The sequence below is a fragment of the Drosophila yakuba genome, chromosome 3R (assembly GCF_016746365.2).
Source record: "Drosophila yakuba strain Tai18E2 chromosome 3R, Prin_Dyak_Tai18E2_2.1, whole genome shotgun sequence".
Taxonomy (NCBI): domain Eukaryota; kingdom Metazoa; phylum Arthropoda; class Insecta; order Diptera; family Drosophilidae; genus Drosophila; species Drosophila yakuba.
Window position 1 is genome coordinate 18,571,320 of NC_052530.2, and position 16,917 is coordinate 18,588,236.

General features: G+C 42.1%; 1 protein-coding gene across 12 annotated transcripts; it reads left to right on the top strand.

Moving 5' to 3' along the window:
- The first annotated feature begins 827 nt into the window (after positions 1 to 827).
- Positions 828 to 16,800, top strand: LOC6537388 (chloride channel protein 2). 12 transcript variants are annotated; one of them, XM_015192829.3, is made up of 17 exons: positions 848 to 1,107; positions 3,062 to 3,905; positions 11,327 to 11,434; positions 11,666 to 11,831; positions 11,923 to 12,051; positions 12,730 to 12,863; positions 13,002 to 13,158; positions 13,215 to 13,425; positions 13,485 to 13,586; positions 13,648 to 13,882; positions 13,940 to 15,037; positions 15,132 to 15,176; positions 15,265 to 15,300; positions 15,506 to 15,766; positions 15,892 to 15,921; positions 16,001 to 16,234; positions 16,292 to 16,800. In XM_015192829.3, exons 2-17 carry the CDS (start codon positions 3,729 to 3,731, stop codon positions 16,595 to 16,597), a joined length of 3,429 nt encoding a protein of 1,142 aa, XP_015048315.1. In that variant the 5' UTR covers positions 848 to 1,107; positions 3,062 to 3,728; the 3' UTR covers positions 16,598 to 16,800. The 12 variants fall into 12 exon arrangements, 11 of the variants coding, with proteins under 11 accessions (XP_015048315.1, XP_043063043.1, XP_015048317.1 ...); XM_015192831.2 differs by lacking the exon at positions 848 to 1,107 and having other exon boundaries at positions 3,767 to 3,905; positions 11,647 to 11,831; XM_002097908.4 differs by lacking the exons at positions 848 to 1,107; positions 3,062 to 3,905 and adding an exon at positions 7,561 to 8,111.
- The last annotated feature ends 117 nt before the right edge of the window (positions 16,801 to 16,917 follow it).

Sequence of the window (16,917 nt, forward strand, 5' to 3'; positions counted from 1 at the left end):
ACCAGGTGCTAATGAATCGGCCATGTTCGTTGATTTGTTTATGGCGAGGCAGATTTCAATTTTACGCAATAAGCGTTGAGCTGCCGGCCCAATACAAGTAGCATTTTCGGATTACGGGGAAATAGAATAACAAGTCGGACAAGTTTCTTTTATTCACAAAAAAATACCCCTGATTCGGGGTTTCTCCTAAGACTCTTAACTGGATTGGATAGGAAAATGCCGTGGCGAATCATTGAATTGAATAATAAATTTAAATAGCTATTCTAATCATGTGGCCTATATATTTGCATGCAAAAATAAAACAATTCATAGCAGCTGTCTTTAAAAAAGTGTTATAACTAAGCTTTAGCATTTAGAGTCCAAGGAATGCCAAGATTTTGAATAACACTCAGCAAATCCCATTCATAAACGCGAGCAAAGTCAAATCCGGAGACTCACGCGTTCAGATTTTTATTTCGGCCCATAAAGAGCTAGTTTAAGATAAGCGTTTCGAATCGCAATCGCAACTGGCTCCCGCATTTCCACTCTTCCAAATGTTTGGTGTTTCCAGCTAAAGTTAAGAAATCATAAGGGTTTGGATGAGCTATACTATATATGCTATGTCCAATCGAATCCTATGCAATCGTCGATGGACAGTCACTCAGTCAGCTGATCGACGCGCGCTGGCGAATGTGAATACGAATACTCTGTAACTATATGGACGTCATTAATCTTGGCCGAGACCGCGACCGCGACCGCAACCGCAACCGCGGTTGATAAGCAGTGGCTCCAATCCAACACCACCTATTCAGCGAGAATGAGCAGCTACGGCGGCTACGACGACGACTGCGTCGACGACGACGACGCCAGTCAATGCCAGAGCGCGAAGCGGTCGCGTTGACATCGGTAGCTGCTCTCCAATAATTCTCCAATACCATATATTATTCCGATCCGATTCGAATCGATTCGATTCGATCAGTTCCGACCGACGGACAGACGGACGGACGGACGACCAGCTAATATATCGAGCATGCTAATTGTCGCGCTGTGATACGCGATTCGGTTCCAAGTAGACGGTACACGGTATACGATAGGCGGTAGACGCCAGCGGGCAAACATCCATGCGAAGTGAGTGCAATCAATCGCAGGTCTTCCACTTGCTGTGTGAAACCTTCTCCACCTCAAAGCACTGCTAAGGTGGCCGAAACACGCGCCACAGGTGTGAGCAGGTGGAGCAAGTGGAGCGGGTGGAGCAGGTGGAGCGGGTGGAGTGTCTGCTGTGTTCTCATTATTCTCGTTCGCATTCGTGACGTTTGTGTTTTGCATCTTTGATTTTATAACTTGTACGTACATAAAGCCGTGTTACTACAGCCAAGATATACATACATATGTATGCAAATACTTACAACCGAAACAGACAGATACAGATACAGATACATTCGCTGGTAGTTCCCCCAAGCGCGGAATATTTCGCTGATATAAGGTGGACAAAAAATTATAATTATATGTGGTAAAAATGGTCTACAACAAATGCTTTGCTTGCCGGATTGCCTGGCCATTGTTGTTCTTTGCAAAAATAATATATTTTGTGTATTTTTGGCAAGCCTTGTGCTTGGAAAAACATTATGCCCTGGAGTATTTTTAGAGCACAGCAACAAGTGATCCCTGCATTTGTGCGTATCTCAAGTGTGTGCACTTCTGAATGGCCATTATTGTGCTGAGATTAATTATAAGGGTCTGGCTTAAAAGCCCATTAAACAGTATGCCAAAACTTGAGCGGCCAATCTGGGTCGCTGTCCTATACCGCTTTCAACAAGATTCGTCTTCCCCATCCAGAGTACAAGGCTTATTCTTATCTGTTAGAGCAAATATGTGCACTCATGTTTATACATTTTTCGAGTGCCTTTGCGAAGTCCGTGCCGTAATGGCCTGACTCAGATTTGCCATTACAAAGGTATCTCAGCTATGCGGGGCATTTTTGAAACTATTTACTACAAATTCAATACAAAAAAGTGTGCGCGCTTCACTTCCGCTTGAAAGTGTTCCACAGGAATTTCAGAATCGAATTAATTGCTCTAATTGGTTTACCAACGCATAAATCCATTCTAAACGTCACGAAGCTTTTGAATATTTTGGGAGCCATTTAAATTCGTCATGAATATCATCTGGTTTTTAGCAGACCAATAAAAACCAAATACTCGTACATATGTAAAGTTATTTGTATGTTTTTCGTTCAGTTTACTTACTGAATGCAAAATCCGTGCCGCAACCTGATAAATCCGCATCCCACTTGATTTGGAGGCTTTAGGGCGCAATTCAGATTGCATTAGGACTATCACTGAAGGCATTTCGAATTCGCAAGGCCATAAATTTGGCAAAACAGGCGCCATAATAGTGACAAAAGATTAAAATAATGTAATAAATCGTAGAATTTTAAAAGTTTGCTCACGGAAGCTTGGCATTTAAAGAAACTAATACCATCATAACACCATAAATTATTCCGCCATAATCCACTTTACGGTAGAATGGCTCCTGCCTGCTGCACACAGTTCCAGTATTTGATGTCAGGCTGCTCCGATGATAAGGCTATACTCATGTATAGTGGGGTCTATAGTACACTCGCCACTCACTAAGCGAATCAAAACATTCAAATTTTACCCACTAAATGGTAGCAGCCAATGGCATTGGTATACACTACATTCCTCCATCGCTGAGGTTAGATGTTTTCCTATCGATTGAGTGTTGTAAATAGCCCTGTTTAGCTTAAAACAATTGGGAATAGAAACTCCGTTCTTATTATCTATCCTAAGTATGTTCAATCAGTGCTGTGTCGTGCCGCTTTGAATTACCGCCGTTGCTGTTCACCTGCTCACTACCCTGATATACACCTGTTATTATTTTGCCCATCGCCCATTTCGCGCCACTTATCAGTTGAGATGCTTGTTTGGCTTGTCGGCAAACAAGCTTCCTCTCCAGCTAAATTCATTAGCCGATACAACTCGCGATTCATTAGCTGAGTTTGCTTGCTTGCGTTTTATATGTATATCTCTATATTATATATATATATTTATATGCGTTACAGATCGCCGTGCCGCCTTGCTGACACCCACTTTGATAAGCGGATAATTAAGGAGTAATACACCGTTCCTGATTTGACTTTCGTCTGGGGCGTTGCTTTTGCCGGTGTTAATTAAGCCTTCACACACTTAAGTGTGCCACTCGAAATGTACGCATGAGCACTGTCTTATCGCCAGCCGGATTCGGCCAACGGAGTAGACAAAAGTAAAAGGTGATCTCACAGATAACACCGATTCGTATTCGCATTCGGAATCGTATTCAGATTCAGATTCAGTATCAGCAGCAATAGCAGCAACAGCAGCATTTTCCCATCTGAAGTCACAGACGCAGTGCATCGGCAGCAGCTAAAAAAGCAGCAGCATATTCATAAGTAATCTTTGGCCGCAGCCACATCGGCGGATCAACTCCACGCCACTGGCCACTGGACACTGGTCACTGTCCACGCTCCACTGTCCATTGAAAGGAAGTCGGTCTTGTGACTTGGACGTGGTGCTGCAGATAATTGAATTTAATGCACAAATGAGCCCATGAGGAATGTGCTTTCATAAATCCGTCTTGCACAAGTGACGAATGCAATTCCTTCGCTGCGCGCCACTTGCATTGTCTGCCATCATCGGAGAACACTTCACTTCCGAGTCGCACACCACCACCACCACCGTCCTACTACCACGATGAAGGCGACCAGGAACGGAGGGCAGCTGCTCATCGCTCCTTCGCCGCAGAGCGCCGCCCGTCTGCTGCCCCTGCGCACGTACTCCAACGCCTCCTCGCTGGGCCACCACCACGACAGGAGCACTCTCTCCGACGGCGACGAGGAGGAGGGCGGCCTGGGCTACACCCACACACTGGTGAGTAACACTCACGAGCTATTCACATTCCACGAGTATAGAACCCATTATATTCATCAAACCCCTTCAATTATTCAAGTTTTTTTGATATTACTTATCTTATATTTTGAGGCTCGCCATATATTCTATTAACAAGTTTGTAAACCAAACCCCATGTACAGCAGAAAGTGTAGCCATCGTGGGGAGATTCAAATGTCATTACCTGAGATTTTATAACTCGCTAATTTTACCTGAGATGGATGTCACATTCACTTAATATCAGTATGGGCATGCGTCATTATATATGTAGTATAGTCATATATATAGTATCGCGGTTTTGAATTCACTTTTCTATTGAGATGTTGCTTGTGGTTGGATTCATAAGTTTTATATATGTACATATACATATGTAGGTTTATACTAGATGATAAAAGCACATAACATAACATAAGAAAGTCCAATTATTCAAATTGTAGGTGGGAAAATCTATATTTAAATTTCCATATTTGTTTTGGATTTTAAAAACTTGGCACATTGGAAAAAATCGTTGTGCTTGCAAATTTGCATTCTACATGATTACTCTAAATGTAACTATTTCCCATTCAAATTGACTGTGATTCATTCCTCTAGCCTCGGAAGCTATAAGTTGAGTCCATAAAGTTTATGGGGGTTGGCGTGAAAAATTTACCTGTTATCACAAGCATTTTATTGATCGAGAATTGATTGATTGTTTTACAATGTCAATCGGATTCAAGAGCATAAAGTTTATTATACACCCGCAGCAGTTTCCAAATGCTAATCTATTAAGTGGGTTAACACCCAAACAAATGTTGCACAAAAATTAAATGATTCGATTAATAAGAAAGCCGTAAATACCCGTGCTAATAGGAAAATACATTTATCTATTTAAGACCCACAATTGTGTTTGCATTGGAACGCCTACAATGCCCCAGCTTGTTTGTTATTAATTTTTTTTTTTTTTTATCGTAATTGGTTGGCTGGAAATCCCGAGTTGATAATAAATTGCCGTCTACTGTATTTTTATTTACATAAACACGTCGATATGGCGCTTAGATTTGGCAATTCCAGCCTTGTACAGAGGTGTTTTATTAATGGCGGAATGCATGTTTCCAATTAAAATAAGCCAATTAAAGTTTATAAATAGTAATAAATTCAAGCAAGCAATTTTGCTGTGTAGAATGTAGTAGTACTCAAACGCCAAGAGATTTTCGCGAGGGTATAATTAAGTTCGATACGCCTTTACACACATGTTTCTTGTTTTACTTTTTCCGCTCATGTGATTAACATGTGACTATTTGCTTGTTTTAGCTTTATTTGCTTTGCCTTTTCTTTTTTTTTATTAATCTTTGTCATGTGCGGTGACACATGTGGCTCAACATACAAATGAGATGATATTGAGCTTGAGGATAATTCGTAAGCATTTTGTTGGGAAGATCCAAAAACTCCCACGAGTCAAAACAAAAGCTATACCTTTACCTTTCAGATCTATTCCCAACCAGATTGTGTATTGATTTCGCTTTTCTATACTCCAGATAAATCCAACGCAAACCAAATTCATTAAAAATTTGTTCAGACACGGTAATTAACACCTTGTGCACAAATGGATGTAGAGAATGTACTCCATTCTATATTAAAAACGTGGAGAACGTTTAACTATGGGATCGTTTCCCTTGTCAGCGGTAATTTAAAAACACCGATTCAAACATGTAATTAGAGATCAGTGATTACTACACCTACTAGTTTAAGTGGTAACTTTTCATTTAATGGCAATGGACTGCCGAGCAATTAATTACACTATAGCCCGGAATGAGGTATTATCCACTTGGATTTGACGTACTCTTATCGGCGCTATATTAAACCATCCATCAAAATCGAATCGTTATCAATAATCACCTTATATTAGTTGACCGTTTAGGGATTTCCAATAAAAAGTGTCTACTTATTTGGCGCTGGCTTTGTAATAGATGATGTTTTAATAGGTCATAGAGATATAATTTCTTCCTATGCTCATAAAGCAATTTGCTTGTTTTAGCTAAATTTATATTTCTTTATGGCCTGGTATTTGCACTCTCGCGTTGGCTGTTTATCTTTTCCGCATGAATATAAGACAATTACCTTCATATGCCCCCCGAATGCTGAGCACGATATTTACTCAAAGATTTGGTTCAATTTTTAATTTGGTTCGGCTGCTTCTGTCCCCCATCCTGAATCATTTTTTGTTGTTGCTATTTGGACCCTTATCGCGGATTTTGCGGCTCGAAAGGTGTTGCTAGCACCATCTGAGATGCTGGCCATCCAGTCGCCACACGGTTTTAGCCAAGATCACTTTGTTTTATCGCAAGCCTGCTAATTTCTTTCATATGAGTTCGAAAATGGCGTTTCACAAAAAAGTACGTAGATTCTCGTTCATCGTTTCATCCAAACACATATCTCTCTGTAACTGTTTGTGCCACGAAACGCAAAAAAGGATTAATTATAATGGCAAAGTTAATTGTTTTACGTGTCACACATGGCTTGTGCCACGAAAGAATCTATGCTAAGGAATAATTATTATACCAAAGTTAATTTTTGAAATGTAATTTTCTTGATTTGGAATTCAATTCAATTCAAATGGTATAAGTAAAGGAATTTGAATAGCTCCACGTGATCTCTATATAATGGAAATATTGAGTTGAGTTATGTAAATCTAGGCACAATATAGATTCCAGATATAAGATACAATCGTAATTCAGGCATCTGAACTATTTTTAAATTAACAGACACTGCTTAATGGGTCAAGCAGTGCGCCGATATCTAACAGCTAGTGACAAGAAAAAAGCTTTCTTTCTCTTTTTTAATTGGACTCTCTTCAATATGTGCGGCTATATCAATTTCCCGAAAGCCATTAAATTTCAAGATTATGGGCTGAGTACGCGATTTACGCCCAGACCAACAATCTATACGCATTTAGGGTTGCCATTATCATTATCGCAATTTAGGGGTAGAAGTTGTAGATTGACTAAGACAATACGAAGAACCAAGCGGTACTCACATTTAATACTTAAATGTGATAAATCCAACGGATTCTTGAAGACATGTGACCCAATGCCTAGTCTACACATTGAGACTATTAAAGCAAGTAGTCGCAATTTATGCGGCTTAAGTGATCCGTCACAGTGGGGCGAGCCATGGAAATAACAAGCTGAAGTGACTAATGAGCTTATGACAGATGCTAATTTTCCAGAAAAGAAATAATGAGGAACACTACACCTTGCTGCATATTTAGTAATATTAATGAATATGAAAATAATCATTTTCAAGGATAATTCCGAATGGAATCGAGACATGACCTAGGATATGAGACCATGCCCACTGTGCAGCGCACTTCGTGTCATCCAAGCGCTTGGCATTTTCACTTTTTTGCCGTTGACCAGACCGCAGATTATTAAATTTATGAAATTCTATTGATGTTTACACGCAAACTTTGACCGCTCGAGAGTCACTGGATATACTATGTACATACAGATACAAATGTGGGAACTATACGTACATGTGTATCCGCAAACTTGAGACTGTTGAATGGGCAGACGACGAGTGCGTCGGTGTCTGTGTACTAAATTTAATGGAATCTTGAATTTAAGCGGGACCGGAGCGGTCTATCTTCATGACACTATTCAGTTGGACTTAAGACACTGCTCGACTCACATGCGGCCGCGAATCGAATTGGTATTCGCAAACTGATTTCAAACGGGAAAACGGGAAATGAGCGATATCTTAATGCCATGGATGTGACGAAACCGTATCGATCCCATCTTTGATAGTAGTGTAGTGTGCGCCATCGATTGCGTTGAACTGCTGCTATTGCTATAAACCCATTAAAAACCCATTCGAACTGACAACAGCAGTATGGTTTATTTTGGCGATCGGCAACGCGATCGCAATCGCGATCGGAGTAATCAGAAAGTCGAGCGTATCATTCACGATGAAGAGTTTGGCGAGGAGAACGTCGAGCTGGTGGACTCGGAGTGGGCGGACTTCGAGAAGTTCATTTGCCAGTTGCGCAAGCGGCGGAACAGTGCCATGTCCATGGAGGAGGAGCTGCGTCACGTCCAGCGGCATCCGAAGATCAAGTCGCACGCCTTCTATCCGTGCCCGCCGCCTGCCGAAAATGCAAGGGATTCGGACTCCTCCGACGAGGATGATCCCATTGGATACATCGATACTCTTGTAAGCACACCTGTCGATCTGCAATACAATTGCTACTGTTAGGGAAATCCATTTCTGTGTGTTTGATAACACACGACATAAAGTTCTTATCTGTATATCTGTCCCACTTGCATTCGCTTTTTGTGTTAGCCAATTTCATACACATGCGGTCAACATAATAGTAGTTTTGCTAAAATACACTACTCTACTTATATAAAAAAGTAGTAAATTTACTACTTAATTTGTAGTGTTTTTGTAAGCATCAAACTATTGATATATTTCTTGTCTTACTGCAAAGGAAACTCTTTAAAAATCACACTTTTTGTGGCATTTATTAGCCGCAGGTGCATGCATACAGATACACACATATGGTCGTGATTATACTGCCAATTGGTCTGATTATCCGACTTTCTTATTATTATTACCCCTTTCTGATGACGCAAAGGGCGTTCAAATTTTCCACTGCTCACGTAGAGGCAGTGGTAAAATAGTATTTGAATTACATCTGTGATATTAAACAAGCTGCTAAGATATTGTAAAACAATCACTAGATTAAAAAAGCAAAAATCACTGCCACCATATAAGATATCAATCATTGCTACGCATTCGCATTGTTTATTATTGCAAACTTAACAATGTTGAAAAGTGTGCTTTATTTATTTAAGCATTTTCGGTCACGCCCGCCGTTTGGTACATCTGCCGTGAAACCATCGATCAAAACAAAAACTTTCTTGTTTTCTGAATGGTTTTCCAAGCTTTTCGCTCGCCGCTTTTCCTGCCAGTTGCCAGTTGGCCGAGGGCGATTTTCCCACTGCTATTCGCATCTGGGCCTTTGTAAGAGCAATGCAAAAACAGTGTACGAATGACAAAACAGGCAACAACATTAGCTATTTTTAATCCGATTATAACGAAAAGTGTTTATTATATTTAAAAAGAAGGCAGCAAATATTCCATTGCTAAAGGCAGTAGGGTGGCGTAAAAGAGTGACCGTATCGGTAACTCGTAGGTGAGTTATGAATATTCCAAATATACATATGTATATTCAGTATACCCATTACCCATAACTCGAATTGAATACTCGCGAGCACTTAAATCACACATGTGCAGTTATTTCAAGAGCACATCCTAAATTGATAATCCCATATCTTGCAATTCAATTTATGAACCATTTCGAAATACAAAAGAATTTTGGCTTTGATTGCCAAACGAACGAGCGAATTTGGAAAACAATGCTGAGATTCATATTTTGTTTACACATCCAGTTTTCCTTGCCAGTTTTTCATTTTATTTCTGGCCATTTTTTAATATCGGCACAGCGTGCTACCCTGCCGCAGCGTCTAGCCAAAAGAAATTTCAATAATTTTCCACACACAAAGAGTGCCGAAAGCTCGACAAGTCAGTTTAGTTTCAAAAAAGTTTGGGCCAATACCAGAACGCTCGGTGGCAGTCGGTAAATCAAAAAAAAAAAAATTAAAAATCAATAGATAATGGAAATCATTAAAAAGTGCCAATAATTCGCCAAATATATGTGGGCAAATGCTGAGGTGATTTGTGTGCATTTTCCGTGTGCATCGCAGCGATAAATCAAAATTTATGTGAATGGCATAGCATAAACTAAACTACGACCACGACCACGACCCAGTGTAAAGATGTTAAAAATAAATGGCAATGCATTTTAGAATAGCCGTGTTTCCGAGACGGGAGCTCAAGGGCAGTGGCGTCCACCTCTAATTACGTCTGGCAGTGGGAACTCAATTCAATTCGATTTGAATCGAGTAGAGTCGAGTCGAAAACTAGCGCTGCATTGCATCCGCGAGATAACCCAAAAGCCTAAAAATAATTTCCGAACAAGATGCGACACAAATATTTGGCCAACAGCCGCGGGCATGTCAAAGGCCGCCACCCAGATCCGTGCAACAGCAGTGCTGACTGTAAATTCTGATTCTGATTGAAATTTGATTTGCGATTACGATACCGAGTACGAGTACGATTCCGATTCTTCTGATCGTGATTTTGAGTACGGGACGTCGTTCGTGTGCATCGCTTGCTTCATGTTTAACAACAGCCACTCGCACCAGGATGAGTACATTCGCGAATACGCCTTCGAGCCGGAGCTGCTGATCAATCGCGAGGACTACCAGCGCAAGGAGGAGCGCTCCCAGAAGTCCACATCCTCCGCATCCTCCGCCTCCACGCCCATCCGCCAGCGCTGGGATGAGGTCATTGCCAAGCAGAAGGAGCAGCAACGCCAGCAACAGAGCATCGAGATCGATCCGCCCGGCGATGATAAGAACCAGATTGAGATCGAGATCGAGGCGTTCTACTATGTGAGTGGCCCACGAGCCACCTGTCCATTTCATCCGTGAGACCAAGGGCCATCATCGATGCAGCCACAGACCCTATTAAGCACTGGAAAAAATTACCCTGAAGTAGTTCCTTCATATCGAAAATAACTCCTCACTCGATTCCCATTTCAACAGTGAAGTGCAAACTAACCAAGTGAACTTGATGATTGGCAGTGGAAAGCATGAATATCGAAATTAAAATAAATTAAGAATTTTTTAGGCCCTAGTTGTCTGCAAAAAGTGCCAAAAGAGCAACTCTAGATGGGGCATTAAATCTGCACATTATTACACAGTATTTATTTATTTATTTAGTTTGTTTTCAACGTCTGCAGCGACGAACCTCTTGCATTGACCCTCATGGCGTACACCCCAAGAAAATCACCCTGAGTTTTGCCCTTCAATTCGCAAATAAATCAGATTCTGCAGCGGAATTCATACCATTGCACCTATGCCGAAAATAATCTTGATTTTCACTTTCTCAAATATTTTCTCGAACCAAACAATGACGCATGTAAATGTATTACTTTTTTGCAGCTGTCAGACACCTCGAATTTTTTAGTCGAAAGCTACTTTAAAATAAAACTCCGTTTTGAAAAAATATATTTATTATTTTTTTGTATTTATCACAACTGTAAAGAATACTTCTTTTTTCTAAGTGCATTGTCTGTGCACTTCCTATTCTGTCATCAGTTCTTTTGCGCTAGCCATTTGTCTAGAATGCTCAAGGCGATTGTAATTGTTTGTTTTCAACACAGGTAGCACAAAAAGCTTCTTTGTTTGGTTTTCAGAATGTGCATACACGCAGGCTATAATTAGAAAAGCATATTATTATGACCTTTACAATATTTATAAAAGCTCAGGACGCGATTAATTTGCAATCTCTCTTCGCAGATGTATGGTCGCTATACCAAAGATCTAGGAGAATTTGCCAAGGATGAAGCCAGAAAGCTCAAAATACTCGAAAAGCGACGAAAGCAGGAAGATAAGCAAAGGAATAAGGTAAAATAAAATAGATACGTTCTGGTAATTTATAATCCCTTGGATTTTTTGTCTTGTGATTTACTATAATGCCAACTTAATGAGAAAACCAAATATTTAAGGTATGCACAGCCATTCGGCCAAGTAGATTTGATTTGAATGATTTGTAGAGTCGAGAGAACGTATCTTGCGTTGATTGCTGATATTCGTTGATATTATTTATAAAGCAGCAGTGCTGGGAAATATTTACAGGAACTGCTGGGCAAACACTCGACCCGGGCGAAGCGGGTGTCATCATGGATCTGGAGGCACACGGTGGCCCGGCTGGGCGAGGATTGGGTCTTCCTCGCGCTGCTGGGCATCATTATGGCCCTGCTCTCGTTCATCATGGACAAGGGCATATCCATATGTACAAACGGTAAGGCGTCTGTCTGTTCGATAATCGATTTTGCAGCTCGTCTCTAGTATCTATGGGTTTATTTTTTTCCCCATATATCTATTACCCACAGCGCGAATTTGGCTGTATCGCGACCTGACGTCACAGCCTTTTGTTCAGTACATCGCATGGGTCTCACTGCCGGTCTGTTTGATATTGTTCTCAGCCGGCTTTGTCCATCTCATCGCACCGCAAAGTATAGGTAAGCGTTCGCAATATCATACATCTTATATCTTCACATTTTCTCATCATAACAGTCGCCCCTAATCACCAATAACAGTCACTTCCTTAGTCTAACTTATGTACGTAGCTGGGTATTTAGTGAGTATGTTTTAGAAGTAGCCTGCTTGAGTAAATCATTTGATAATGGCCCTAAATTGTCGCACTCTTCCATATTAAAGCTGCCGTCGTCGGTTTTCCAAAATTGTAGAAATTGTATGAATTTTGTGCTTACTTACTTTACTTCTATGGTTGATGATTAGGGCCAGGAAACGAGGGAATCTTGATTCTTCTTTATAAAACATAATATGAACTCTACTTCTTCTTCCCAACGAATCTCTGAAAGAACTTTTAGTTGTTCTCAATCTTACCTTTTTATATATGTATATATCGAACCAATAAGTACTCATAGTACCACTGCACTCTGGCAGCTGCCCACTCCAAGCACTCTTGGCACCTCCAATCTGAGAATCCATTGTGTCTACATGTTATATACTCGAAACCAAAGCAAACACACCCAGCAATTCTGCTTCTAGCACACCTCAGACCTCAGAAACTAACCACTAACTATAGATTTAATTATTATAATCTAACAAACACTAACAATACCAACAACTGCGAGTATGATCAATGCAAATCTACATAACCAAACTGTGTCTAGGTTCTGGTATACCCGAAATGAAGACCATACTGCGCGGCGTTCAATTGAAAGAGTATCTCACATTTAAGACACTGGTGGCCAAGGTAATTGGTTTAACGGCAACTCTGGGCAGCGGTATGCCATTAGGAAAGGAAGTAAGTATAAGAATTGATCTCACACTGCATGCACAGCGCTGCTTCGAAGCAAGTGCAATTTGGAAAATCTATCTATGTATCCGTTTTCGTTTTCGTTTCCGTTTCCGCTTCTGTATCTGCGTATATCTACTTCCGTAGGGTCCTTTCGTACATATAGCAAGTATTGTAGCACAATTATTAAGTAAACTTGTCACATCATTCCAAGGCATATATGAGAATGAGTCGCGTAACTCTGAAATGTTGGCGGCCGCCTGTGCCGTCGGTGTGGGCGCCTGTTTTGCCGCTCCAGTCGGTGGTAAGTGCACATACTCCATATATTTTCCTTGACCTCTGACCCCGCTCCGCCCGCAGGTGTGCTCTTCAGCATAGAGGTCACCACCACGTACTTCGCTGTGCGCAACTACTGGCGCGGTTTCTTCGCCGCTGTGTGCGGCGCCACTGTCTTCCGGCTCCTGGCCGTTTGGTTCCAAAACGCGGACACTGTCCGTGCCCTGTTCCTCACGAACTTCACCACCGAGTTTCCCTTCGATCCTCAGGAGCTGTTCGTCTTCGCTTTGATTGGGTATGTGGCTGAACTTTATCTAGTTGCAATGGTTGCTATATCTTATGTTTCCTTTGCAGACTCGTCTGCGGTTTGGGTGGCGCTTCATACGTGTGGGTCCATCGGCGGTATGTGCTCTTTATGCGATCCAACAAGCGGATGAACAAGTTCCTGCAGAAGAAGTAAGATTCCAAAGGCATAACTCTCAAAGTGTATCAATAAATTAATATATCTATCCTTTAGTCGCTTTCTGTATCCGGGATTCCTGGCACTGCTGGTGTCCAGCATCTCGTTTCCCCTGGGAACCGGACAGTTCCTCGCCGGCGAACTGAGCACCCACGAGCAGGTGACACAGCTATTCAGCAATTTCACGTGGTCACGAGATGATCTTACTGTGGAGCAGGCGGCTGTGGTGACCCACTGGATGACCAGTTACACCAGCGTCTTTGGCAACCTTGTCATCTACACCCTCTTCACGGTAAGAGATTGATGATTGATCGCTTGCAGATACTGATACTCATCTGTCTGGTTGCAGTTCGTGTTCTCCATTATCGCTTCCACGATACCAGTTCCGTCGGGCATGTTCATACCGGTTTTCAAGATCGGTGCCGGCTTTGGTCGGCTGGTGGGCGAGTTCATGGCGGTGACATTTCCCCATGGCGTCCGGTATGGCGGACGACTGTCGCCCATCATGCCCGGAGGCTATGCCGTCGTCGGAGCGGCCGCCTTCTCTGGATCCGTGACGCACACGGTCTCTGTGGCCGTAATCATTTTCGAGATGACCGGTCAGATTACGCACGTGGTGCCCGTGATGATTGCCGTGCTGGTGGCCAATGCCGTGGCGGCACTGCTCCAACCGTCGATATACGACAGTATTATATTGATTAAGAAGCTGCCCTATCTGCCGGATCTGCTGCCCTCCAGTTCTGGCATGTACAGCATATTCGTGGAGGACTTTATGGTGCGGGATGTGAAGTACATATGGCACGGCATCTCCTATCAGAAGCTCAAAGAAGTCCTCAAGCTGAACAAGACGCTGAGATCCCTGCCACTGGTGGACAGTCCGGATAACATGATCCTGCTGGGATCCGTGCAGCGGTACGAGCTAATCAAAATGATCGAGAAGCACATCGGACGCGAGAAGCGCATGGAGGTGGCCCAGAAGTGGCAAAAGGAGGCTCAGGAGCGAGCCCTCGAGGAGGAGAAGAAGAAACAGGAGGTGGAGCTAAAGATGAGGCGTCCATCGCGTTTCGAGGTCCTGCCAGCTCCGGATATACTCAGTTTACGGCAGATTGCCAACGACGAAATGCTGCCGCCCAAGAAAAGGGCGGAGACCATGCACAGTTCGCTGGCGCCCAGGAAGTCCATTCTAAAGAAGACCAACTCCTTCAACCTGAAGACCTACGCCCAGCCCATGGGACACAGTCCCAGCATCACGCCCTACACCACGATCACCGGCAATTCCGAGTTCCGCATTCGCTCAGCCTTCGAGGCCATCTTCAAGAAGTCCACCACGCTTCAGGACGTGCAGCCGGATCCGGAAACGGGCTCCATCTCTCCGGCTGCCAGCCACCACGAGGTGGAGGTGCCTCGAACTCCTAGTACTCCCGGTGTTTCCAAAAAGGTTCAGCTGGTAGGTGCACACTTTCTATTTACCTCATACAGATTAAGTGTTGGGTGTGTCTAAGTTATTAAGTAAACCGGGAGATGGCATCTCTCTTTTCAAGCCTGCACAAAGTAATTGGGATTTTGTAACCGATCAAATTATGCTGGTAAGTTACTCACTAACAACATACATTTCATATCATTTCATTCATTTTCTTGGGAGATGTGTGTTTAACTTACTCTAATATCTGCAAGCAAGTAAACCCTATTTCAACGGAATTAACAAAAATGGTAAGCCTCAAAACTAAGTAAAAGAGTAAACTATAAAATAGAAGTAGCATCCAGTCATAGATAATACTTTTATATCGCTAATACAGTGGACTGCCTGAAAATAGAACAAGTACTTGTTAGTTGCAGTAGAAGATTGAACTAGAGTATGGCCAGCTTAAACTACCTATCTATACATATAGTAATCTGCAGATTAATGTTTAAAAAGCCTGCCGAGAAGGATATAGCATTATCGAATAGTGGAGATAGTTCGACGCAGTCACCGAGCATTAAATTCAAAGCAAATAAAGTTGCAGATGTAAATAGATCTCCTCAGGCGGGAAAAAGGTGCACGAAAATACGATTTGCCAATGAAGTTGGAGTAAATGGTTCGCCAACTCGAACGAAATGTAAAATAAAACCGGAAAATGAATTGGGTTACTCTATCGAAGATGTGGATGAAACAACAAATCCAGAATCACTGGCTGAGGTAGGTAAAACTGAATGAAACTCTTGATTATTGTCTATTGCCAACGAACTTAAAACGCATAATGTATCATTAACTCTCAAAGCTAACATACCCATTTTTCTCCTATCTTGTAAACCCAAAATAAGAGCATTCAAAAGACGAAGTCAGTGCGATTGGTATGTTTAGAATGTTATTCAGAATATATTACCCTTTCTTTCAACTTATACTATAACTAACGATATGGTTGATTTCCAGCCCAGGGAACGTGTTATTGACATGTCGCCGGAGGATCAGAAGCAATGGGAGCTGGAGGAGATGTTGAAGCCCATCGATCTGCAAAAGGCCAATGTGCACATAGATCCCTCGCCATTTCAGCTGGTGGAACGCACCTCCATACTCAAGGTTCACTCGCTGTTTTCTATGGTGGGCATTAACCACGCCTATGTCACCAAAATCGGAAGGCTCGTGGGCGTTGTGGGACTCAAAGAAGTAAGACTTGTTTCATATCCACCGATGATTCCACCTGTAACACATGTTATTCCACAGTTGCGAAAAGCCATCGAAGACATTAATAGCAATAGTTTCGTACCACCGACACGAGATGAGGATGCGGATGAGAAGCCGGCGGTGGAGAAACCCCTGCTGTCGACGAACTCTAGTGATAAGGCCGTGGACATGACCGTCACCTCGATGGACTCGGCACTATCCAATTCCGAGAACTGCTCGGACATTGAAATGGAGCACATAAAGCACACGGATAAGGGCACAGTCACGCTCACCATGCCGCCACAGGAATCCAAGCAAAGTCCATCGGCGGACACAAAGAACACAGAAAACGGCAATCATGCTTGAAACAATATGATCGGCTATCACAATAGTTACTACGATACGTATACGTAATATGTTTGTAAAGATCAGCTAAACACACCTATCATAAGTTACGTCTTACACGAGTTAGTCATCAATGTTATTATGTATTTATATCTCGTTAGTTCATAATGTCAAAGATATCGTGATTTACATTTAAGTTGAAAAGAAATCAAGTCACCAACGAAGACTGTGTTTGATTTTTATTGATATCTTTTGGGGAGTATTGATGAAGTGTAAAGTAAAATACTTTTTCCACTTATTAATTGTTTGCTAATTGACTCACAACTCTTTGATGTATATGT